Source organism: Thermobia domestica, chromosome 1, assembly GCF_964235325.1.
Source record: "Thermobia domestica chromosome 1, izTheDome1.hap1.1, whole genome shotgun sequence".
NCBI classification, from domain to species: domain Eukaryota; kingdom Metazoa; phylum Arthropoda; class Insecta; order Zygentoma; family Lepismatidae; genus Thermobia; species Thermobia domestica.
The window spans coordinates 130,135,838-130,161,829 of record NC_137454.1 but is presented as its reverse complement, the minus strand read 5'-3'; the positions used below and the strand labels follow the sequence as shown (position 1 = coordinate 130,161,829).

Below are 25,992 nucleotides of genomic sequence, written 5' to 3'. Positions count from 1 at the left end.
GCCATATAAGGCCAGATTTTTTCCTTATGAGATTCATTCTATCAGACAGGTATACTTACCATATTGGTAGGTGGTTGGAGGACAAGTCTCGCTTGTTTTTTCCTCTGCTTTCTGTAGTAAGTTTCAAATGTCTCCCTGGAACCCTATAATAATAATAGAAGCCAAAAACTTAAACTCATGATGGTATTACATTTCTACATTTATAAGTAACATTTATCTCAATACGAATGTATATAGAACTGAACTCTTAACTTGGGAAGGAATACAAATTACCTAATAAATAATCACAATCTCCAACGGTACATTGCCATTGCTACACGTAAGGCCCCAAGACGGTGACCTCATCCATCAAATTTTTCAACAATGAAAAACATACAGGATGCTGAAATATCACAGAAATTTTTTCTTCCTGCAGTAAAGTAAGCATTTTACCATATAGCAGATTATTTACTAATTACTTTTGTACCATTAAACTGTTTTTCCTGTAATATATAATCACGTCATGACCTAAATAGGTATTCATGAGGATGGAGATATAAAGATAGCAGCACACGAACATAAACATTTATTTTTATTTATTTATTTTAAGTTAAAGAGCGAAGTTGGGAGTGAGAATTTGTTTTTTGATTTCTATGCTCAATGAGTTCTTTAAGGGAATATATTAAACTATCTGAAGATCATTTACTACGTCCTCGATACTTTCAATTAATTTTTAATTGTGCTTATATTAAACTACAAGGTACAAAATTTCAGGTTTGAATCCAGCAGTCAAATCAAAGAGTCTGGTAGCCATTGTTTTGGGGGCAAACAAAATAGAGACCAAATGCTTATCGCCAGACTAAAATATTTGTTCGTATAATCTCACTTTTATGTTTTATTATTTAATAATTCAATGACCACGTTCAAACCTTCATGACAGACCTACATATTAAATTACACCTACGTAGAAGGTTTCTTTTACAATATGAGAGACTCCTTTAAAGTAAGATCTACATGATATTTATCTTCATATTTTCCATCAGCAAAAAAATAATTTTTTAAGTAGGAAGGAAAAAGAAGAAAGATACACATTATCATGGTGTGTGTTTAGCCTTGAACAAGTTACTCTATAATTATGAATAAACAAATAATAATAATTATTAAAGACACGTCCTGGGACCAATAAGATTATTATTATTATTATTATTATTATTATTATTATTATTTAAGGTTTGGGCCTCGAAATATTCCCTCCACATTTCTCGATCTTCAGCTTCCTTTTTTATTTCTTAATATTTTCTTTTCTTTTTCAAATCATCGATCGGCTACGTTGTTCTTCCTACGCCAGGCTTTTCTTCCATCTTTCCCCCTATGGTCATACGAAGAAAATAATTTCTTTGCCAGATCCTTCCTATGAAGGATGCTGGATAAAAGTGTCCTCTTCTCTCCTATCCATTTTAAAACATCTTCGTTTATAACTCTCTCTGTCCATTTTATCTTCTCCATCTTCCTCCAACACTACATTTCGAAGCTTTTTAAATATTTCTTCTCTAACTTCCGTAATGTTCAAGTTTCTGAGCCGTACGGTCCAATAATCCATACATAGGATTTGACCAACTTCCTCCCTAGTCCAATATTAAGCCTACAAGTTAAAATGATCTTTTCTTGTTGAATGCATCTTTGGCTATTGTAATTCTTGATCTGATCTCTTTGGGGCAGTAAGTGTTTCTCGTCACAATACTTCCCAGATACTTGAAATGATTGTCCTCTTCAAGTTTTCTTTATTCTATTCTGAACATAAGGGCGCGTTTACACGGGATATTCTCATCACTTTCGAGTTTTCGATAATGCTTTCCATTCCATATAGCTTCCCACTGTCAACTATTTTGTCAATCATATCCTGTAGTCCATCTACGGTTCTAACTACAATAACCGTATCGTCTGCATACCTGATCTTATTAATGACCTGCCCTCCAATCTTGAAATATCCAATTCCAATTAAATCCTTCCTTCAATAAACATTCATTGTAAGTGTTGAATAATTGGAGCGACATACTACATCATTGTTTGATTTCTCTTCCAATTTCCACGCTATTGCTTTATCCTTCATTGAAGCACAACTCCACTCGCTGTTCTATGTACAAGTTGCGAATGAGTCGTCCATCTTTCCAGTTGCCTCCGATTTCTTTAAATATTTTTAAAGTTTGCTCCAACTGACCCAATCGGAAAACTTTTTGCCAGTCGATGAAGCACAAACACAACTCTTCCTTTATGTCAAGAACTTGTTCTAATGTAATTCTCATCAACTCAATAGCATCTCGGGTATCTTTTCCTTTCCAGATTCCAAATTGATGTTCTTTCAGCATCTCTTCTATCTTACTTTCCAACTGCTGTTCAGTATGCGCGAAATCTTTTGAGTATGGGAAATAAGGCTAATGGTTCTGGGATCGCTGCACTTTTTTTGTTTGTTTTTTTCTTAGGTAATGCAATCATTGTAACATCAAGAAAATCCTTTGGCTATTCTTCACTCAGGTAGATCTTGTTAATAAATAAAGTCAGTTACTTTTACTGCAATGTCTCCTAATCCTTTGAGCAAATATGCTGGTGTGTCGTCGTCTGCAGTGGCTTTCCTCCTTTGCATGTCTTTGATGCCTTGTACTACTTCACTTTTCAATATACTAGGTCCTTTCTTTCTTTTTTTTTTTTTTTTTCTCATCATCCACCTCTTCTTCTGCTTCGATAGCAATATCTTGGGAGCAATTCTTCTGATCATACACATCTTTTATGTATTTCTCCCAAATTCTACGGATTCTTTGATGGTCAGTGACTACATAACCTTGTTGATTTTCGATTCCAAATCGTGTTAGCTTTAGTTAGCTTTCCCTCCTAATTCCTGTGCTTTCTGATACATCAGGTCATATTTGTCGTTGAAGTTTCATTATTTGTTCACACATCTGTTCCATGTACTTTTCTTTGGCTTTGTCTGTCTGCCTTCTCAATTCATTATACATCTTTCTGTATTCTTTGATGTCCGTGGTTTACGCCTTTCTGCGTTCTCCAATCTTCTTTAGGATCGCTTGTTATCCATGGCTATCTAGACACTCTTTCCATCCTGCCAATGGTATTGTGGAGTGTTTCCAACAGAATCTGTTTAACTTTTCCCCAACTATTTTCTACACTGCCTATCATATCGCCCATTGCACAGAATTTTTCTTCAGTCTCTTCTTTCACATCACTGTCCGTACTTCTTAGTCGCTTTAAGTTCCACTTTCGATTTCTCCCTTCATTTTTCTTGATTGACTTAAACCAGATTTGTACTTCCGCCACTATGAGATTATCATCCGAATCACTGTCCGCTCCTGGTAGTGTCTTCACGTCTCGTACACTATTCCTGAAACGCATCTTAACAACAATGTAATCGATTTGGTAGCATTTCTTATCTTCTGGACTTTTCCATCTATAGCTTTTTTTTTCTTCTTCTTTCTTTAACTACGTATTCATCATCACCGTATCATGTTGTCTACAAAAGTCGATAAGCATCTGACCCCGTGCTTTCCTTCTACCTAGTCCAAATCGTCTTATTCGCAGCTCATTCTCCCACTACGCTATTGAAGTCTCCAATTACTGTGGCGCTGACCTTCTCTCTTCCCTCTTGATGCAATATGTCACTAATCTCATCATATATTACTTCTACTTTATTGTCATCATGTTCGGTTGTTGGTATATATACTTGTATTATCACAATATCTATTGATTTTGCACTTAGTTTTATAAGCATCAAGCGATCACTGTAGCATTCCATTTTGGTTACATTTCCTTCTACTTTGTTCTCCATTGCTATCACGTTACCATTCTCGGCCTTAATGCCACCTGAATAGAATATTCTGTAATTTCTCAATATTATCTCATCTTTTTGTGATCATCTCGCTTCACTCAAGCCCACTATGTTCACTTCACATTTATCCATTCCCACTTCTAAATTTTCAAGTTTACCCGTACGTCATGAAGTTCGTATGTTCCAGGTTCCTATGCTGAAATGAAAGTTATTATTTTCTCCTTTGTTGAGTTTTCCGGAGTAATCCCCACCCGGAGATCCAAATGGAGGTCTATTTTACCTCCAGAATGTTTTATCTCAAGAAGAACGATCATTATATTTATTTTCCTCTTTCGTCCCCCCTGGGAAAAAGATAATGTGGTAGTACTGCCATTTCCTTTCCACATCTCCATGCCATTGATCATCTTGTGATTCATCCGCATTTAAGACAGTTTTCCCTCCTAAGGACAAGAATGTGCCCTGACCTTCACCTGCTCATCCGCCCTCTGAGAAGGCCATTGGCACTTGATACAGGTTGATTCCTTATCCCGGAAGTCAGTCACTCTTCACCTACGTTAGCCACCTAAAGCGTTGCCCCTTTCTTCCGCGAAGAGGTGTAGGTTCGGATTTTTCCTTCGTTTAGGACAAGACCCGAAGGCATTCCTCAAACCTCATAAAACTTAAATGAAGGTTCAAAATTAGAAATAAATTTCACAGATTTCACGTTGATGTTAAGCTGACGAACCTCAGCAAAAACTACAAACTTATCAGTAAGATAATAGAAACTGAAATCTAGAATATCTAACTAATACAACTGACTTACCAAAACAGTGTATATATGAAGACACCGGTATACTGGAGAAAAGTCGATCAAGTCTTGAGCACTGAGATCTTCCTCTGCGTCGTATGTGCTCTCTGCTGGGGCTTCATATTCAACTTCACCTGAACAGGAAAAATACCATCAATGATAAATTTATTGCTTTGTATTAGTGGTTAACCCTTAAAAGCTTAATTTTACAGAATTATAATTCCAACATTAAGAACAGATAACTAGCATGATAAATTAAGCAATTTTCTTTAAAATAAACATCTAACAGGAAAGATTTACATCATCAGGCAAAACCACATTTAATTCGTTAACAAAGTTTCGGATATAACACCAGAGACTATTTTACAATGAAAGATTCAAAATACGGAAAAGAAAAGATTGGAAATTCCCTTGATATTATATATTAAAAATATCATCCCGGCATTCCCCTGGTAGGACTGAGGGAAAACAGAATGAACTCCAGCCAGGATGTCCTACTTCCGAGTTCGAACTCCGGACCTCCGATTGTGAAATGTGAATGCTAACCACGCTCTTTGACACAATCATTTCATAGGTATCAAGATGTGTTTAAATCTATACAGTGAAATCTCTGAATAACGGACACAATAGGACATGATTATATGCCTGTAAATGGGGAGATGTCTGTTATGAAGACGTTACACAAATTTAGATTATTTACAGATAGTGCAGAATTGTATGAATTATCAGTAAGTACGCAAATTATAAATGTAAGTATAGACTAATATTGAAATACCGTACTCAGTGTTCCAATTACTGAGAAATAAGGGTGTAATATATATATATATATTGCACGTGTAGTAATTTTCTCCTCATATACTTGTCATTTTCCTGTAAAAATACGTTAAATCGCTTACTGATTGTACTGAAAATAAAAGTAACGCTATAAGAAATGCAACGTTATTATTAAATATTACAACTTATTGTGGAGAGAGACAAGAAGAATTCCAAATTCAGCCATCAACTATTGTGTGTGGTAGTTCACCAGATCATTGACTTATCACTAAGACGTTTTGTGAGAAAGTGATTTTCCTGTCTACTGTACTGCATTACAGATTTACTTTAAAACAGTGTAAGTATTTTCTGTGCTAAATATTGTAAGGACGTATTTTCGCCCTTACTGGTTTGCTGTAAATAAGGTAAAAAAGATTAAATATATTTTATACATATTTATATGTTTAATTAGTAAGACTATATATTTATAATCTATTAGGTCTGGCCAGACACACATCTATATATATATATATACATATATAAATTGTAGAGGATAACTTGTGTATAGAATTGTATTCATAGTTTGTGCTTATTCTTTTTTTTTTTTCTTTCTAACGTACTTTTTTTTTTTAGCTTTTAAATATTTGGTGGCTGAAAATTTTAGAATGGAATTACTAGAATTTCGGAGGTTTTTCCTACCCAAGCTGTTCTTTTTCTTTAGCGAAAATATAAACCTAATAAAAAAAGAGAAAGTAACGCGTCCACCGACCATATAAAAGAAGACCCTCAGTCGTAATTTTTTAGAAGATGGTCAGGAGGGCTAAGTGATGTCCTTTTGAAATTTTCTGTTTTCTGGTAGGGAACTATCTAAATGATGATAGTTGCAGAGAGAAGTAATTTTCTCTGGGCCTAAGTGATGGCCGTAGAAATATTATGTTGAAATAAATTTCATGTAGGGAACTATCTAAGTGATGATAGTTGCAGAGAGAAGTAATTTTCTCTGGGCCTAAGTGATGGCCGTAGAAGTATTATCTTGAAATAAATTCATGTAGGGAAGGCCTAAGTGATGGTCTATATAGAAGCGTTGATTTAACTGAGTTCTGAGATTCAAATGGCTAATATATTGAAGTATTAGATATTTTTTTTTTTTTTTGTTTAGGCCAGAGAGACCTAAGTGATGGTGTTTTCTTTAAGGGAGTTAACCTTCTATGTTCACAAGTGGGTGTCATAGATGAAAGGTTAATCTATATTTTTTTACTAATGGAAAGTTGTAGTCAGGCTTTCTTGATAGAGTAGGACATCGGTCGAAGCTTGTTCGAAGTGGCGGACAGCGGGTTTCCGAGTAGAGTAAATTTGGGAATCTGTGGGCATCGATTAAGATATTTTTTTAATCAAAAGATACAAAGGTAAATTAGTTAAGGCTGAAGAACTTCAATGACAGAATTTTGATTATATGTACTTATGTATATTTGCACTTTTATTTTAAAAATAAATTAATATCAATTCTACAAGTGTTATATATTAAATATATATTTCTCAGAGCAAAAACCTACAACCTTAGTTGATAGATAAAAATTAGATTTCAGCTAAAACCTTCGGTTGTAGGAGAAGAAGAGGATTAAGACAATTTATTTTATTATTAAAGGTAAGATAAGAGTAAATGCTTTATGAAAGAAGCATTATACTTAATTATGTAGTGGCCTGTTACATGCTATGCATTTGAGGTTATGGAGAAGAACAGGTAAAACCACTAACATAAATGGGGGCTCGTCCGGGATTAAACAGCAAACATAAAATTGTATAAATATTTAAAAAGCTCTTATCGTAACCTTTATGCTACTAAAATCTGGTAGGTTTAAAAAAAAAAAAAGATGGAAAATTCAATAAGTTTAGACAAACTCAAGAGTGCTTTGGGTTTAGCACCGGAAACTGAAACTAGCCTTGACAGTCTATTAGAAGAAATAAGAAAATTAAAAACTAAAAATCATGAAAGTAGAAGTAAAGAACAGTGTAATTGCGAAAAAGTAAAAAATCTTATAGATATTAAGTTATCTACTCCGACATTTTCTGGTACAAAAAATGAATGCCCGTTTGAGTTTTTGGATGCGGTAAATAAATTTGTAAAACAGAAGAAAATAAGTGAAAAGGACGTTCTGGATCAGGTTCTTCCAAAAATATTGTTAAAGGAAACGGGGCGCTGGTACAAATTCCGTAGACCTTTCGATAACTACGCGAGTTTTAAACACAGTTTTCTGCAGGAACATTTTTCTTTTGAGTACAATCAGGAAATAAAAACACAGATTGTTAAAAAAATACAAAATCCCGATGAATCTTTGGCAAAATTCATCAGAGATATGGCAACACTGTTCTCACGCCTAAAAAATCCGCCGACAGAAAAAGAGCAAATAACTAAGATAATATCAAAATCGCATCCTAAATTCAGACAATTTCTTCATGAAAAGGAATTTGAGTCTTTGAAGAAATTAGAGATGGAATCTTTACAGATTCAGTCTTATTTATTAGGAAAGTACAATTATTTGCAGCAAGCTAAAACAGTGAATATCACGGCTTCTCATTCAGTGGCGGCAATTACAAAAAGAAAGGAAACAAACTCTTTGAATACGTCCCAAGTTGCTGTTTCAGCGTTGGATCCGGCAAAATTTAATAAAAACAAAAAAGAGCACGTTCAAAATAATAGCGTACGGGAAGAGAAAAAGAGAATTCAATGTTACTTTTGCCGTAAATTTAATCACAAAAGCTTTGAATGTTCTAAAAAGAAAAAGCAGGAAAGATCAAAAAACACAGTTTCAGCTTCTGTGTTGGACGGGAGGAATCCTGTTAAAAAAAAATCCAACCCTATTTGTATGGATATTTCTATCGGGCTAAGAAATTTTTATATCTGGACAGTGGTAGTTTTATCTCATTAGTTAGCAAGTCTGTTGCTAACCAATGGAGGAGGAGAGGGGCTACTTTTAAAAAAAAAGAGCTAGAAATTTCTCTAGCGAGCGGCCACACGAAGAGTATAGGCATCATAACACCTTCTTTCTGCGTGAAAAAGGGTAGATTTAGACATAGCTTCTACGTTCTTCAGGACATAAATATTCCGATCATATGTGGGGCAGATCTGATAAAAAAAATGGAAATTTCATTACATTTGAAAAAGGGTGGTTGAAGATTCCAAAATAAGCATAAAATCACTCCGTTTGCCCAACCCAATAAAGCTAACGACCTCAACAATACAAACACTTGTAGGTCAACAACTAAAAATAGAAAAATAAAGGCAAGCAACGTCAGGGAGTCTGTTTTCCCCAGTAACCTCACCCGGGAAGAAAAAAAGGAAAGGTCATTCACACAAGGCTATACAAAAAAGGTCCGAGAATCAGGTCAAAAAAGCACTATAAACAATGTGACAACTATTGCAAAAAACGGGAACATGAACCGTCTTCCAAGAAGACGGTAGTTCGAAAACAATTGAGGGAACCTCTGATAAAATGTAATATTCTTGGATTCAAAAAAGTTATGTACCTAAACGTTAAAAGCAATATTTCTTGTATTAGCCCTAAGATAGCTAAAAAGTGGAAAAAGAGAGGAAAAAAAATAAAAAAAAATTCTTTTGAAATCCTGTTAGCTTCTGGTTCTACGAAGACTAACGGTTCCATGACAGTAAATGTACACTTTTATGGTAATACTGTTCAACAAACATTTCACATAGTCCCAAACCTGATAAAATCTGTCCTTGTTGGTAGATGTTTTATTGCAAAAGCGGGCTTGTCAATACATTTAAAATCAAATGGTTGGAGCATAAACAATGGAAAAACACTTATTTGTTAATTTAATTCCCCGGAAACAGTAAAAAAAGAAACAGAGAGTGAAGTACACCTCATTGAAGAAAATAAAACAAATAATATTGAGACAATGATCAATAAAGTTAATTTAGAACCTACTTTAATAAAGCAGTTTAGGGAAATTGTTTATAAAGATATATTTTCTAAAAAACCAGGGTTGACGGATGTTATTCAACACTCCATTACATTAAAAGATACAAGACCATTTTATTCAAAGTTACGGCCTTGTATCTGAGGAAAAAAAGAAAATTATGTCCAAATTGTTGGACGAGATGGAAAAACAAGGAATTATAAAAAAAACAATATCTTCTAATTATATTAGCTGTCCTATATTACATCGAAAGAAATGTGGCAAGTTTAAATTAGTTCTTGATGCCCGTAGGTTAAATTTAGCCACGCAAAAGGAACCAACGAATATTCCGGGACTTTTTAAAGCATTAAGCTATTTAGGAAATCGAAAATATTTTCTTAAGTTAGATTTAACTTATGCATATGCAAATATTATAATATCCCCAGAGAGCCGTCAGTATACATCATTCATAACTCACAAAGGAGTGTTCCGCTATGTCCGAGGAGTTTATGGCTTGTCGGAAATGCCTAGTACTCTAAATAAACTAATGCAGATAGTTCTAAGTGAACTATATTACACGAAAGTAATTGCTTTTTACAACAATTTGGTAATTTCTACTAAAACCAAAAAAAAAAAATGTTACAAATCTTGCAGAATGTACTAAAAAGATTCAAAAAAGCAAATTTAACTGTCAGTCCATCAAAGGCATTATTTTTTGCAAAACAAATAAAATTTTTAGGATTCCAAGTAAAGCAGGAATACTTGTCTTGTACTAAAAAAAAAAAAATGGCTCAACAAATACAGAGGCCAAAAACGAAAAAGCAATTACAATCATTGCTTGAATATTTTTCTTATTTTCGTCAAAATATAAAAAACATGGCTAAAATAACGGCATGCTTGAGTGATTTACTAAAGCAAAATAATCGTTTTAAGTAAAAAAAAAACACAAAAATGCACTACAAAAACTAAAATCAGCTCTAATAAATGATAAAAAATTGTTAATTCCTAGGATAAAAAACAAATTTTATTTATTTGTAAACTCTTCAGCTGTTAGTTCTGGCTATGTCCTCGCACAAAAGAATGAGGAAGGAAAGCTTTGCGTAGTGGCGTATGGGTCAAAAAAATTAACACCGTCACAGCAAGTTTATAATACAACAAGGAGAAAATTACTAGGAATTCTGCTAGCAGTAAAGAAATTTGAATTGTATCTGATACATTCACCGAGAATAATCATTTATACTGATCATGAGGCATTACTTACAATGCTTAAGTCTTATAAGCTATCTGCTACTTTAACAAGATGAATGGCTAAAATTTCTAAATTTCCAGTTATTTTGAAGTACAAAAAAAAAGCTAAATTATACGTAAACTATCTCTCAAAAATTGAAAGTAAACACACAAAGCCTATGGAATTTGAAGGTTCAAAAGTTGCCAATGAACAATATCCACTGGAATCCAAAAATAATACAGGATACTTCAAAATAAAAAATAAGGATGGTTGCCTCGTAAACTACAATGATTTTAGAAAAAAAAAATTTATTTATTAATGTTGAATTTAGTAAAAGAATGAAAAACTTCAAACAGAAAATTAAACAGAAAGGGAAAACGCAAAAACACAAATTTAGTGGAAATATCAAAATTAAGCCGGAAAACAAAATTAGTATGCTATCAAAATTACCATTCTGTTTGGCTGTAAATGGCAGCACAGACCAAAAATGTGAAAGTAAAAAAAACCAAAAAAATTACACAAAAAAATTTTAGTTAACAGCAAAGCAATTAGAGAACTTCAAGAAGGGGATGAGGTCTTATCACAATTAATTTGCTTTTTGGAGAATAATGTTTCAAGTTTCAGCAAATCAAAGAGAAAAAAACTTAAACTCCTAGCGAAAACAGCATTCCTTGCAAAAAACAAAATTTTAATGAAAACTGTTAAAATCAAAGGTTTAAATCAAAATGTCATTTGGCTTCCTACTAAGTTGAAAGCTGTGGTATATAATATAACCCATAATAAAAAATATTCTGGGCACCCAAATTTCAAGGATACTCTTTTGAAAATAAAAAAAAAAATATTATTAAAAAACAATGTTCAAAGATATTAAACAATTCTCACAAGCATGCGTCGCTTGTAGTATCTTTAAAGATGCTGGAAAGGCAAAATACAAATTTATGTCTAGCACACTCGTGAAGACGGCAGGCCAGTGTGCGTATATTGATGCCCTAGGGCCATTAATTAGATCAAGTACAGGGGGACACGTTTTTTGTATAGTAATCCTTGATGCATTCACTCGATTAGTAAAATTTTTTCCTCTTAGAAAAGTAACATCAAAGACAGTAGCTGATTGTCTAATAAAATTTTTTTGTGACAATTCCTTCTATCAGTTTGTCATTTCTGATAATCATGCTGTATTTACAAGTAGACTGTGGAAGGAAACATTAGAGTTGCTTAGAGCAAAAGCTGTGTATATTTCAGCTTATAGAGCTTGTGCTAATAAAAGCGAACTTTGGGTTAAGCAAATCAAAACAAGTATTTCTATATACAGCGAAAAACACAGTGACTGGTCGAAAGATATAAAGTTATTAGAATTTGCTTTGAACTCGAAAACTTGTTCGGCAACTGGCTTTTCCCCGTTTCAATTGACTTTTGGTAGGGAGGTTCAATTTCCTTACAATATGTCTGAGACCAGTGAAGGAGTACATGAGGTCATTCAACATGATTACTTAAAATCTATAAACGAGCTTAAAAAGAAATTGAAGTCGGCCTGGGAATGTGCTAATTTAACGCAAAAGAAGAAGCATGAAGCATCAAAGAAATTTTACAACAAGGGTCGAAAACAACATCATTTCAAAACAGGACAAAAGGCCTGGATCAAGGCAGTGCGTCTGTCTTGTGCACCCAAAAACATTTCTGCCGCGATGTTACCAAAATATTTAGGTCCCTATTTATTGGAGAAACAGTTAGCCATGAACACATTTTTAGCCAAAAACATATTTACAGGCAAGATCATAAAAGTTAATACCGACCAAATGAAACCGTTTTGGAAACCACCGTCTTTCAGCGAACATCTTCCAGAGCAGAGAGAAGATTTTGTTATGAAAACGCCGGAAATGAAGGGGAGGGGGAAGAAAGACCCTAAAATAAAACTTCCTTTTTCGGAGAGGAAAAAATAGCCGATGAGGAAGGTTATATACATATAATTCCTATTGTACGAACTTGACAAACAAAATTGGAAAAAATTAGAAAATCTTTAGTTTTGTATTAAACAATCTAGTGTAAAAACCTATAGTACACTCTTAGAGATGAACTCAATGTTCAAAAAACCACTTCCGAAGCAGAAATCGGTCTATGCTTCTTGTAGACCTAGAGAAGACAACCCGTACGAACTAGCCTTGCTTCTGCACGTCGATAATGAAAAGGCAAAAAGGGGTAGGAAAAGGAAATTTAATCAAATTTCTGAACGAAAAGGCTACGATCCAAAGAACTGCACCCTTGCAGAGCTGAGATTAATAAAAAAAAAAAAAAATCATGAAGGTACATTCCATGCCAGGAACATCCTCCAAGAGTCAACCGTGGGTTGAAGATGATGACCAGGATGTGCTGTCTATTTTCGCAAATAACATCAATTTTGATGGACTTCCACTGACTCCCGGGAAATTCTTAGAGGAGGAAAGACCCTCAGAAAACAAAAAAAATGCTGCGAGAAAACTCCACTTCTAATCCAGTACTTAATTTCAGTGTTTAGTAAAAACTGTGGTGTTTGTGTTTTTTTTCTTTTTAAAAAAAAAAAACAGTTCGAGACTTTTAAACTAGGCTAAAATAAGCCTTAAAGTAGAAATTAATACCTTGTGTGTGTGTTTTGTGATATAAAAAAAATGGGTGTAGTGAAAAAATCTTAAGAAAGACAGAGACAGTGGACTTTCAAAAAATAAGTAATATATTCATTTTTTTTTTTTTTTTGTTTGTCCGGGGCTATGTAAGGACGTATCTTCGCCCTTACTGGTTTGCTGTAAATAAGGTAAAAAAGATTAAATATATTTTATACATATTTATATGTTTAATTAGTAAGACTATATATTTATAATCTATTAGGTCTGGCCAGACACACATCTATATATATATATATATATATATATATACATATATAAATTGTAGAGGATAACTTGTGTATAGAATTGTATTCATAGTTTGTGCTTATTCTTTTTTTTTTCTTTCTAACGTACTTTTTTTTTTCTTTAGCTTTTAAATATTTGGTGGCTGAAAATTTTAGAATGGAATTACTAGAATCTCGGAGGTTTTTCCTACCCAAGCTGTTCTTTTTCTTTAGCGAAAATATAAACCTAATAAAAAAAGAGAAAGTAACGCGTCCACCGACCATATAAAAGAAGACCCTCAGTCGTAATTTTTTAGAAGATGGTCAGGAGGGCTAAGTGATGTCCTTTTGAAATTCTCTGTCTTCTGGTAGGGAACTATCTAAATGATGATAGTTGCAGAGAGAAGTAATTTTCTCTGGGCCTAAGTGATGGCCGTAGAAATATTATGTTGAAATAAATTTCATGTAGGGAACTATCTAAGTGATGATAGTTGCAGAGAGAAGTAATTTTCTCTGGGCCTAAGTGATGGCCGTAGAAGTATTATCTTGAAATAAATTCATGTAGGGAAGGCCTAAGTGATGGTCTATATAGAAGCGTTGATTTAACTGAGTTCTGAGATTCAAATGGCTAATATATTGAAGTATTAGATATTTTTTTTTTTTTTTGTTTAGGCCAGAGAGACCTAAGTGATGGTGTTCTCTTTAAGGGAGTTAACCTTCTATGTTCACAAGTGGGTGTCATAGATGAAAGGTTAATCTATATTTTTTTACTAATGGAAAGTTGTAGTCAGGCTTTCTTGATAGAGTAGGACATCGGTCGAAGCTTGTTCGAAGTGGCGGACAGCGGGTTTCCGAGTAGAGTAAATTTGGGAATCTGTGGGCATCGATTAAGATATTTTTCTAATCAAAAGATACAAAGGTAAATTAGTTAAGGCTGAAGAACTTCAATGACAGAATTTTGATTATATGTACTTATGTATATTTGCACTTTTATTCTAAAAATAAATTAATATCAATTCTACAAGTGTTATATATTAAATATATATTTCTCAGAGCAAAAACCTACAACCTTAGTTGATAGATAAAAATTAGATTTCAGCTAAAACCTTCGGTTGTAGGAGAAGAAGAGGATTAAGACAATTTATTTTATTATTAAAGGTAAGATAAGAGTAAATGCTTTATGAAAGAAGCATTATACTTAATTATGTAGTGGCCTGTTACATGCTATGCATTTGAGGTTATGGAGAAGAACAGGTAAAACCACTAACAATATATGAGCTGAGATAATTCCTATCCCTTATGAAAAGGTTACTAAAATTTTTGAAATGTTGGAGGGGGGGGGGGTACAACTGTATGTGTCCGTAAAAGAGAATGAATTCTGTCCCGTAGTAATACATATACTTTTAAAAAAAGTTCGTATTGTGAAGGTACCTGTTAAAGAAGATTTTACTATGCAATATTTATTTGCATTCGAATCTTTAGTTTAGCTCACTCGCTTATGCCATGTAAGGAAGGTAAATTCATGATAAATGCAAATAAATGGCAGTGGAAGAATTATTGGAATGAAGAGTGTGTTGCATCTCGAGGAAGCCCACTGACATGATAAATCACAAACTTGCATAGCCTAGGATACAATCATGAACCTTCGCTCTGACACCAAGTAAAATGACCCAGCACGTTAATGTTCTCAATGTTTATTAACATGATAACTACTGGAAATTTCTTGTATACTAATTGCTAACCTAAAGAGCCTGTCTTATCCTACTTATTCTTGATTACTTTGACACCAACTAACAAATATGTTGGCTTGAAGATTATTTTAAAACAGTCTCCTGTGAAGAAGTATAAAATTGACACTGAAATATAAAACTTCTGTAATTACCTGTGAAAGGATTTGGTGGTGGTGGTGCGTGTCTCTTCTTCTTTCTCCCAACCACTCCTGGATCACTTCCCAACTGCTCGGCGGTCTACAGAACAAGACAACCCAAGTCAACATTGGTATTAGGGATACACAATAGGATTGCTTTAAAATCTTTAAATCTGATATTATATCAAAACGCATTTCTTAATTAAAAATAATCTAGCCACATTTTCAAAACTGCCCTCTAAAGAGTTAAGAATAATTCCCGTTCTACTGTGATAATAGCAGCAAAAAACATTGTGAAAATTGCAACACCAAGAGAGATAAGTGTCAGTGGAATGAAATCTGTACCTCCAATTCGTTACATGACTATACAGAAATGATAATTTTAGAATTGTACAACACCTCCAATCCCCACAGCAGAACATGCCGCGATCTGCGATGTGATCGCAGAAAATTTGCCGCGCCTGTGCAGAAAATTGCGAGAGGAAATATATATATATATATAGCCAACAGAGAAGTGTAAAAACATACCTGCTATGTGTAGATGTCTTAAATGCACGGACGACTCGCGTAAGTATAGTTTGAACTGTTTTTTACATCGCGTAAAGCGTATTTTTAAGAATCACAAGTGTTTCTTCTGCAGAAAACTTTTGCAGAAACTTGCAGAAAATTTCTTACAAAAGCTCATCGCAGAAAGACAAAGAAAGTTCTGCCATCGGGCCTCTAATAATAATAAATCAGGCTCGGGTGATGCTTCCACGTGCCGAAATCACAGCCTCTACACGCGGGCATCGATTCAAAGGTATTAGATGTGTTCCTGCTGAATCGTTTGCCACACTGCTTGTATACAAGTCTACAACACATCGACATTGTCTGATGGAGGACTATGACAAACAAGAAGCCCACCAACAAATATTCTCCACTTGTTCGATGGGTGATGTCAGGCGACGTTCCTGTCTTGCACATTCCGTGATAGATGTAGCCGGGCAATGTCCTGCTGAAATATGGCATTCGGAGTTGTCTGAAGGAAAGGTAAGACTTTGCTCTGCAGAACTTCCTTAGTGTAGCGATCACTGATTTCAAGAAAGCATCATGTACTCAATGGTGCCCAACATCATCACACCTACCATACGGCTTCTATGACGGTCAACAATACACGCTGACAAACTGCGCTCACTATGCTGACATCTAACGCATACAAAGCCACCACTAGGGCAAACTGAAGCGGGACTTGTTCGAAAACACGACCACTCAGCACACCCGCGACTGTGTTCAGTAAAGCGTTCAGACGACGCCTCAAACCGCCAACACAGATAAATCCACACCCACTACCAAGCTTTTAGTGTCGACCTAACTTAAGAACGACTATGTATGCTCCGGCACGGTCAGTCATCGCACTGTGATTACACTGCGCAGATCATTGGTCGATAGCTGATACGTATAGTCCTCTTCTGTACATTGCTTTCCCGTAGGCCGACTACGTGGCTCAATTCGAAAGTAATGGTCTGTTGATATCACTCCCTTGACATCAACGAGGAACAGTGACGCTTGACCACACGTTTCCTATTCGCTTGACCACAGCCCACCATCTGAGTGCTGTGTAACCACTATATTGGGATTACTATGTCGAACATCGAAACGAGGATACTACTAGGCTCAAGCATACACAATTCCGCTGAAATAGTAATCAGTACGTTATATTCTGTCCTACAAATTCTCTTGAGTTTGTAGGTGTTCTCGACATTCCTTATTGGGTGTTGCAATTTTCACAAACAGCGGTCTAAAATGTTAATACAAAATGATTAAGATAAGGTCATTATTTTACGAGGATTTTAACACAGCTCGTATTGTATACAGCCTTGAAATACACAAACCAACATTTTAATTGTATGTGCAAAATTTAACGGTGGTATTTTGAACTTCCAAAACTGATCGGATTTTTTTTAAAATTATTATTATTAGAAGGTGGTGATTTTTATTTTTATTCAGATTCGGAATATAGACAAGGAAATAAATTTTTATTTCGAACTTTTTTTTCTGAAAGACCTCCTTTGCTCTCAAATTGACTTACTTATGGGGCCGCGGTGGCTCAGTGGTAGAGCGTTCACCTCTGGTGCTTGGGGTCCCGGGTTTGATCCCAGCCCCCGCCAAGTGAACTTTGTGGTGGACAAACACCGAGTCCGTGGGTTTCCTCGGGGTTCTCCCGTTTCCTCCCACTTTCTTCATTCCACCATTTCATTCACTTCTCATCATCACCGTCTCCTTTAGCTTTACCGGCATAACCGTGAGACGTAAAACTCAAAGATTTCATTTTCATTTCATTTTCAAATTGACTTACATGTAACGGGGGGGAAGTAGTTTAATACACAGCAAAACACTGGTTCACCGCTTCCGAAATTGAGGAAGTGAATTCTGTCAAAATATTAAATATCGTGATAATCCTCAATGTTCCATTAAATGACGAAATTTCAACTTCGCAACACATAAGAACTGTGGTATATCCGGATCACACGTAGGTTTTTGATTTTGGTGGAATCTGGTTAACTTAGTTTAAGTTTGGATATCATTTTGAAACCAACGGAAACATTTTAGAATGGAATATTTGAAATATATTTTTCTTGTGTATATTTCACATGCGAGTAAAAAATCACTATTTTCTATTTTAAAAAATGATCTTGGAGGTTGGATATCCACTACTAATTTGGCCCATGCTGCAATTTGATATCTCATTTTTCAAGATTGTATGTACAATGTGACTCAATGCTCTTACAAATTAACGGATTCACCATATATATACTAAATTAAACAACTCACATTCTATGTAAACATTTCTCAATCCGTAGTAAGACAGTGAAACAAATACTACACAAAAAATAGATAAAATAGTAAACACTGGATCAAGAATCGAATCCAGATCTCTGTTTTACCATGCCAATAAGCTAACCACTACTCTACTCAATCCACTTCGTGACGAACCATAGACATTCACCAGTCAGGTCGACCACATAACAATCATAGATGTTAATAACACGTTGACCAAGCACAAGAGGAGTTGTGGTACATTCCATGTAGTATGTATGGTTCCAGCACCATTTAAAAGTGATTAGGATAGAAACAGGACTGGTGGTGCAGAGCAGTTGAGCCCAATTACTGTGTCGCGGTTCTAAAGGGTGTCGCGAAATTTTAGAATTCAAAAACTATGAAGCGTTTAATAATTAGTTAATCAATTTTGAGACAGACTGTACCAGTCAATGCCTCCAGAGTCAACAACAATGCTCAGTACTACACAGTCACTACTTACTTTATGTTATTGATTCAAAAATTAAATTAAGTGTATTGTGATGTCATGGGCGTTCAGTACAATACGTAGTCTGCGAAAAAAGGTTGGAAACCACTGATGTAGAGGTTAATGCACAAGCACGGTAAACGGGTTAGATTCTCCATCCAACTGTTCTCTATCACTATTTGAATTTCAATGTATTGAAATCTATAACAAAAATTTAGTTTGGATACCGATCACAACGGATGCACGTCAAATGAATTATAACGTTAGATGTATTGTCAGTAAAAAAAAAAATAAATAAATAAAATAAATAAATAAATAAATAAAAATAAAATTAAATAAATAAATAAATAAATATTGTTCAACTAAATAGGAAAAATAATACTTTCCTTTGAAAAGTAGAATTTTAACGATTTCAAACTTTTGGAAATTTTGATCCCAGGGTAAACCACTGAATGTAAGGGAAACAAAATTTTGTTTTATGGTAATTTTTTGATACACAAAATACAAACATCCAATTGCGTGAACGAACTTACAAATAACCTTTAGAAAATAATATAGACAGCACACTTAAGAAAAAAGGGCAGTTCATGAGAGTAATTTTGAAAAGCTGCAACTTAATATCTTATTCTTAGGTAAATTATATCCTTCTAATCTACCTAAATATATTAAATTCATACAGTCATCCTCTTATTACTAACTCACCTGTTGAAGCAGATATTAAGTCTGCTTTAAACGATATTTACAAAATAATGTACTATGTACGAGATGGTGCTTGGGTAATAAGATCCAACATATAAACTTCACATAACAAAAATAAACCAAGATTTTGAGTGTTTTCGAAATTAATATCCCCAATGAAGAAGAGTAATTTAATTTTTCAACAAAACATGATTAAATGCAAACGAGTTCGAAATAAGCAAACACGTGTCTATCATTTTTCGAAATTCAACTTCTACATGACGAAAAGCGGCAAATTAATCAATTATATAAAAATTAAATTTTTAAGTATCAAAACATCACGAATTAAATTAGAAGTATAATCACTCATCATGAATTATCAACTGCTAAGCTGATATCATCTGTTAATATTTACAAGTATTTTGTAGGGGTTTTGCATGCTACCTGCAGTTAGCTGACATTTTGCAGAATGTGTCACAGAAGTTTAATGTATACCCTAGAGTGAGAAATTCTTAGTCCCTTCGCTGATGAACTTTCGCATTAAATTAATCACTCAGTGCCTCACCCCCAACTAAGATCGCTGTCCAAGACACTATACATGATTCATCTTAATTAAAAATAAAATCTGGCCGAAGCAAATTACTAGTATGTTTTTCTTTTTAATTAAGGCAACGCAGTCTAGTTTTAATTAAAAGCTAGAATGAAAGGCATTCAGATATCACCATATCCCTCATCCTTACATTAGATTGAGGATTACATACAATACTATTGTTCCTTACATGTCTCATGGCAACTTCTCCAATCTTTGGTGACACTTTACGGATGTTTTCCAAAAAGTCCTTCAAGTCTGACATGGAAGCCTCTTTAATATTCTCCCGTAATCTGTAAATAAATAAGGCGTGACTGTAAACTCACTGTGTTCTGATTTTCTGCATTAACGCAGCACGCGTTCGAACATATAGACCAATTAGAAAAATTCTTTTAACATCCTAAATACATACCAATTACTGTTCATTTTATATTTGTTAAATTCTGATACGGTGTCCACAAAGACAAACTAGTACTTAATGTTTACTATGCATTACAATAGTTTTCTTTGTGTATCGTTTGAAACAGTTAATTACAACGTATACCCTAGTAATTTTTCTAAGAGTTTCTTCTAGTGTTGTTAACAACTTACGTAATACTTACAACACACGAAAGTAACAAAGTACAGTGAATCAAGTAGAGACAGGCATCGAACTAAAAGTAGAAAGTATAGAACCTAACAAAACATGTGACACATTCATTATATCACAGATTATAAAGTATAATAGTATTAAACCAGGATGGACATTTACTTATTTAAAAAACACTTGATCCACACAATAATCTACTTTATCGTTGTTTGCTGCAATTGCTTTGCACAATTAGCAGCGTCAGTAACACTACGAAACTATTAAACTATTGGAGTATGCGCATTTTATAATTCCATTTTATTGTTTGGAGCCGCATAGTGAATAAACTGTTCATTTGTTGAATTATTTGAGCATACAAAAACAAATGGCGAAGTCATAAAATTTCATTTTCCTTATTACGGGTATAATGTTAGGTATGTAAATACTAACACTGATAAAATCTACGATACGAGCATATCTCGCTTACTGCATGTAGATCGAAATATGTTGAGACAAAATCAATTATGAAACTACAAAATTTACTCATTCCTGTAGTAATTTCTAACAACAACAATGCTATCAAGAGGAACAGTTCAAAATTCTAATTCTTATAAATCACTTCACTTATAAATTAACCAACTGAATTTATTATCAACCAAAATTCTGTAACACACATATATAATGTTCAATATTTTTGGTACCACCTTGAGTTTCTTCTTGTGAATGACGAAGATATCTAAGTAGACATATCTACCATTACCGTCAATAAAAATACATTTACATGTAAAATTTGCTTCCACAGATTAGTAATCATATAACGCTCTTCTACTTACTTCGGTATGTTTTCTCTCATTTGGTGGGAAAAACGGTAGTTTGCAACTCTCGGAAGATACAAATGCTCCAGTTGTTCTAACGTCTTTAACGCCGGGTAATACCTGAAACAATAAAACATACATATTAAGAAGTACTTATATTATTTAAGTGTAATCTAATTTATTATCTGATTATTTTCTTTGGAAATATAATTTTTATTTTAGAATAACATAAAAATCTGATTGCTGCATTGGTAGAGACTCGAATCCCCTAATACCTTATCTAGTTCGGATCCCAGTAGGTTCGCGTCTCATGTAACTTCGTTGCTGAAAGCGACGCTAAACTCTAATCAACCACCAAACCAATCAAATTCCCGAATTTCTGACTGTCGGGGGAATACTCTTTATCAGCTGAACTAACTGCGATGCGATCAGTTTTCTGTGTTTCTGATGCTTTATTCCTCAAGCTCCAATAAGCCAGCTGCCTGTTAGCAATAATTTGTGATATGTCGATTGAAGATGCTCTAAATGTGCAGTCAACACAAATACAGTTAATGGTTGTCTTATGGAAGACTTTGTTACCTGCTGTATACAGTACAGTATTAAATACCATTTGATCAATTGGGTTTACTATAAATTAGAATTTGTACAAAATTTGGTGAATTAAACAAATTAATTTATGTTCATAAACTCTGCTACATTACTACATTATTTGTATTCAATTTTCTATCTAAAAAGTAAGGGAATAAGAAATTATTCTCCCTCTTCACACCCAACTGAAAAGAACACTTGAGAATGTTGAAAGTTTTCGGCGAACTGAACAAATAGCAGACAGAAAGAAGGCCAATAAAGTGACACAACTTTTATTGCCTCTACTATAACTTGAATACAAAGCACAACGACACATCTAGAAAGGAAAAAGATTCACATACAATTGAGAAAATGCCTCTAAGCGCTGAAATCTGAAAACAGGGTCGTGACCAATCTGTGTCACAACACCCTCCGAATATTCGATAGACCGCTAGATTTTGATTTTTTCTGTTTTATTATTATGAAAAACAGAACAATTTATTTGATTGTGACTTCCTTTTAAGTATCCAGTTCAGGATTACTCGGGTTTTGGGGTCTAACTGGAAACTACAAAAAAAATCTTCCCATTATCTTCAAAATAATCCTGAAACTACAACATAACTAAAACACATTACGGAAATTATTTTAGCACATTTCTGCTTGTGAAAAAAAACTTTTGGCAAAAGATGCGTACAGCTTACGATACAGCAATATTATAGGGAGAAAGTGAACAGAAAAGAGTAGTGAATTGTTACAAGTCGTCCTGACTGACTGACTGATCAATGCTTACGCCAAACTCCTTAAGCTAGAAACTTGAAATTTGGACAGCGCATAGAATTTGTGATGTAAGGTATCATTAAGAGAGATTTTTTGGAAATGTGACGTACAGGGGGGAAAATGAGGGTGGCGATTGTTATAAGATGTCCATATCTCGGAACTCCTTAAAGTTAGGGACATGAAATACAGTAATTAAACATGCATTTCAGTGTTTCTTGATATTTGACCTCGAAAGGAAGAAAAAGGAGTGGGATGATTTCTAAGATCCCCATACGAAGTGTTCGTATTTTATGTAAGATTTTGAGTTTCGACAAATTCTATATAAACTACAGACAGAAGATGGAACGCGAATTTTGCCCGCAGTAACGCGAGGAGAGTTTGAGAGAGAGAGTTAGAAGATTAATTACTGACCAGTTCGTGGAAAATATGGTTTGTTTTATTGTTATGAACCAACAAGTAATTGTTAGAATATGGGAAGAGATGACAGAGGAGAGTCCAATTGGAAGGGGGAGTTCGACAAGTATGCTATCTAGAAGAGATAATTAAAAAGAGCCCACATAATGAAGGTGGCATTTCGGTAGAAGATATATTAGATGTATATGGTTTGCAGATGATGTAGCACTTGTTGCAGAATCTGAAAAGAAAATCAGTAACTTGTTAGAAAACTTGAGGAAGGGCTAAGAATAAGGGATGAAATAAATATTAGAAAGACAAAATCCATGGTGACTGGAACGAGAGGAGAAAAAAATAGAACAGGTGACTAGTTTTCGATACGTGGATAGTATTATTAGTGATGATATGAAGTGTGAACGTAAAAGAAAAGCAAGGATAGGAATGGCGAAAGAAGCCTTAGGAGGAAGAAAAGTTTATTTTGTGGGACCCTGAATAAATAAAGAATTGAGAAAGAAAAAACTCATAAAATGCTTCGTGTTGAGTATTGTACTGTATGGGGCAGAAACATGGACATCACACAAAAGTGATGAAAATCGACTGGAAGCTTTGGAAATGTGGGCATGGAGAAGACTGGAGAGAATCAGCTAGGTCGAGCTGAAAACAAATGAGTGTGTGTTACAAACGGTGAGGGAGAGAAGAACAGTTTTAGATATTATTGCAAATAGGAAGCGAAACTGGTTGAAACCTTGGATAAGAAGGAAGTGTGTCATGGGGGACGTGCTAGAGGGTATGGTAGCAAAGAAAAAGAAAGAGGGCGAAGGAGGCTTCAATTGATGGACGATATCAAAACAGAAAAATCGTACGTGAAGAGGAAGAAGTTAGTTGAAGGCTATGGAGCATGGAAGCTTCTTAGTTGGGCAACTGACCTGCCAATAATGGCAAAATACTTATGATGATTATTATGCAAAATAGTTGAATTCCATGTTACAAATTGACTCTTCCCTGCAATTCTCCGCAAGGTATTACCAGTTCTTGAGCCGAATAATCGAAGATTTTAAACTGAAAGATACATGGTCAGCAAATCGCAAGTCCCATCGTCATTACTGCTGGCTTTCTATAGAAATTCAGCGTTTCTTAGTTCCAGCAGCTCCACAAACTCCTCACGGTGTTGCATGAACACTGAAAAAGTGCCCTAAACAGGAATTGAACCCAGAAACACACGTACTAAAATGCATGCTCTGGCCATGTAGATACACACAAGCATGAAATTAGCTTAACTTGGAAAACTCCCCTAAATGCTTTGACTACAGTAAACAAATGAGCTTACTTACCTTTTGTCTTTCATTTGCTTCTGTAATTTTGCGTATGTTTGCAAAACTGGAAGGCACAAAGACAGATTTTCAATTGCTGCTGCAATGTTACACTGCACTTTCCGAGCTTTCAGCAATTCCTCTCCCTTTTCGATTAGACTAGCTGCTGATCTCTTCAAGTCTTCATCCATTTGAACAACTTCGGCCTGAAAGAAAAAAAAAGAAAAAGTGACTGTCTTTGTGACTTCATCACGTTTAAACCACCCGACCGATCTTTAAAAAATTTTCCACATATATGAGGTTCGGACCTGAGGTGGTTTTTATCATATCACTTTAAGTGCGTTTGCACACGGCAACGATAATATCGGTGGAAGCGCAGATAATGTCGGCGGTGGAATCGACTTCAATGTACTCAAATCGTACCTTGCACACGCCACCGACATTATCGGCCGATCCTCCGACACGCAGATGCTGTCGGCTAGCCCCCGATATTGCCGGCGACATCGCCGACACCGGTTTTGTCGGGGGCAATGTTTTCTTATGATTTGATACACATGCTGCCGATAATGTCGGCCTGCCAGTTGTTTAAGTAAAAAGAGTGAGTGACAAGGCGCTGTGTTTCTTGTCTTTGCATTGTTGTTTCCATTTTTTTCTATTACAATTGTATGTTATTATTATTATTATTATTATTATTATTATTTGCAATCTCTGTTTTGAAGTAGCTAATTCATTGTATTACATAAAGTATAAAATGTGGGAAATGTGAAGAGTACTGGTTTTCCTCTAAATAGCTATTATCAAATAGAATATAGGAAATTTAGAATCTTACATAACCAATTTCCCTTAATTATTGTCTACTCCCTTTTTGTTTTTGTTCTCTCTCTCTCTCTTTGATTGTATTTTTTTTAAATCTACTAATGCATTTAAATTTTATTACATTTTGGATATTAATGTAAGCGTAATTTTCAAAGTTTGATACACTGTGAACATAAGCATATGGAAAAAATCCTGATTATTATTACTTCCTTTTATTTTCATCAGAATTGTGTGCAGATCACTTCTCCCGGTCCCACTCAATAAGCAATGATTGAATAGAATATTTGTTGACAAGTTAAAGTAGAATTATTATTATTTTGAAACGAAACCAGCACAATCAAACACTCTTTGTAAAGCTCCCAAGGAGAAGTGACTCATTGGCATTTAATTTATTGTGATCTCAAGAGGGATGTGACTCCATGCTTCACTTGTTGCAGATCTTTTCTCTCACTTCCAAAAGTATCCCCTCCTCCCATTTTTTAAAAGAATTTCTGGAATGGCAATTGAAAACAATGACCAAAGCTATGGGGGGATTTAGATTTAGGAATTAGATTTCTGAGCTGTCGGCAACTAAGGCCATTTAGCCCGTCACGTTTGAGGGATGACGTCCCTCGGCGAGCACACTATCCGGGGAAAGGAAAAGAAGAAAGGATTGGGGAAGGAAGGAAGCGGCCTGGGACCTTAAGTTAGGTAGCACCCCAGCATTTACCTGGTGTGAATGAGGAAAACCCAGGAAAACCTTATTCAGGGTGGCTGGTCTGAAAAAGCGTTTTACACTTTTTCGACCGAATGCCTCCACCGGGAATCGAACCCGGGACCACTCAGACTATGTATCCAAGTTTTCCCTCTCCCTTTTGTACCGGCATCGCCCTCTTGATAGGGTTCTGTAGTTTAGCTACGTTGACTGGATGAAAAGGTTGTGTATTATTGCATTCTTACCTTTCTAGTTTTGCTTAGAATTTTAGAGATGGC

At 34.7% G+C, this 25,992-nt stretch overlaps 1 protein-coding gene across 3 annotated transcripts in view; it reads right to left on the bottom strand.

The window, feature by feature from the left end:
* Positions 1-25,992, bottom strand: part of Sec15 (exocyst complex component Sec15) — a 162,062-nt gene that overhangs the window by 53,649 nt on the left and 82,421 nt on the right. For all 3 annotated transcript variants that reach the window (XM_081763407.1, XM_081763402.1, XM_081763408.1), the window contains exons 3-8: positions 24,226-24,410; positions 21,176-21,277; positions 19,965-20,067; positions 15,240-15,324; positions 4,617-4,735; positions 60-143 (exon numbers count right to left, since the gene is read on the bottom strand). In XM_081763407.1, the coding sequence (XP_081619533.1) occupies positions 60-143; positions 4,617-4,735; positions 15,240-15,324; positions 19,965-20,067; positions 21,176-21,277; positions 24,226-24,410 (678 nt within the window). The remainder of the gene's footprint in view (positions 1-59; positions 144-4,616; positions 4,736-15,239; positions 15,325-19,964; positions 20,068-21,175; positions 21,278-24,225; positions 24,411-25,992) is intronic.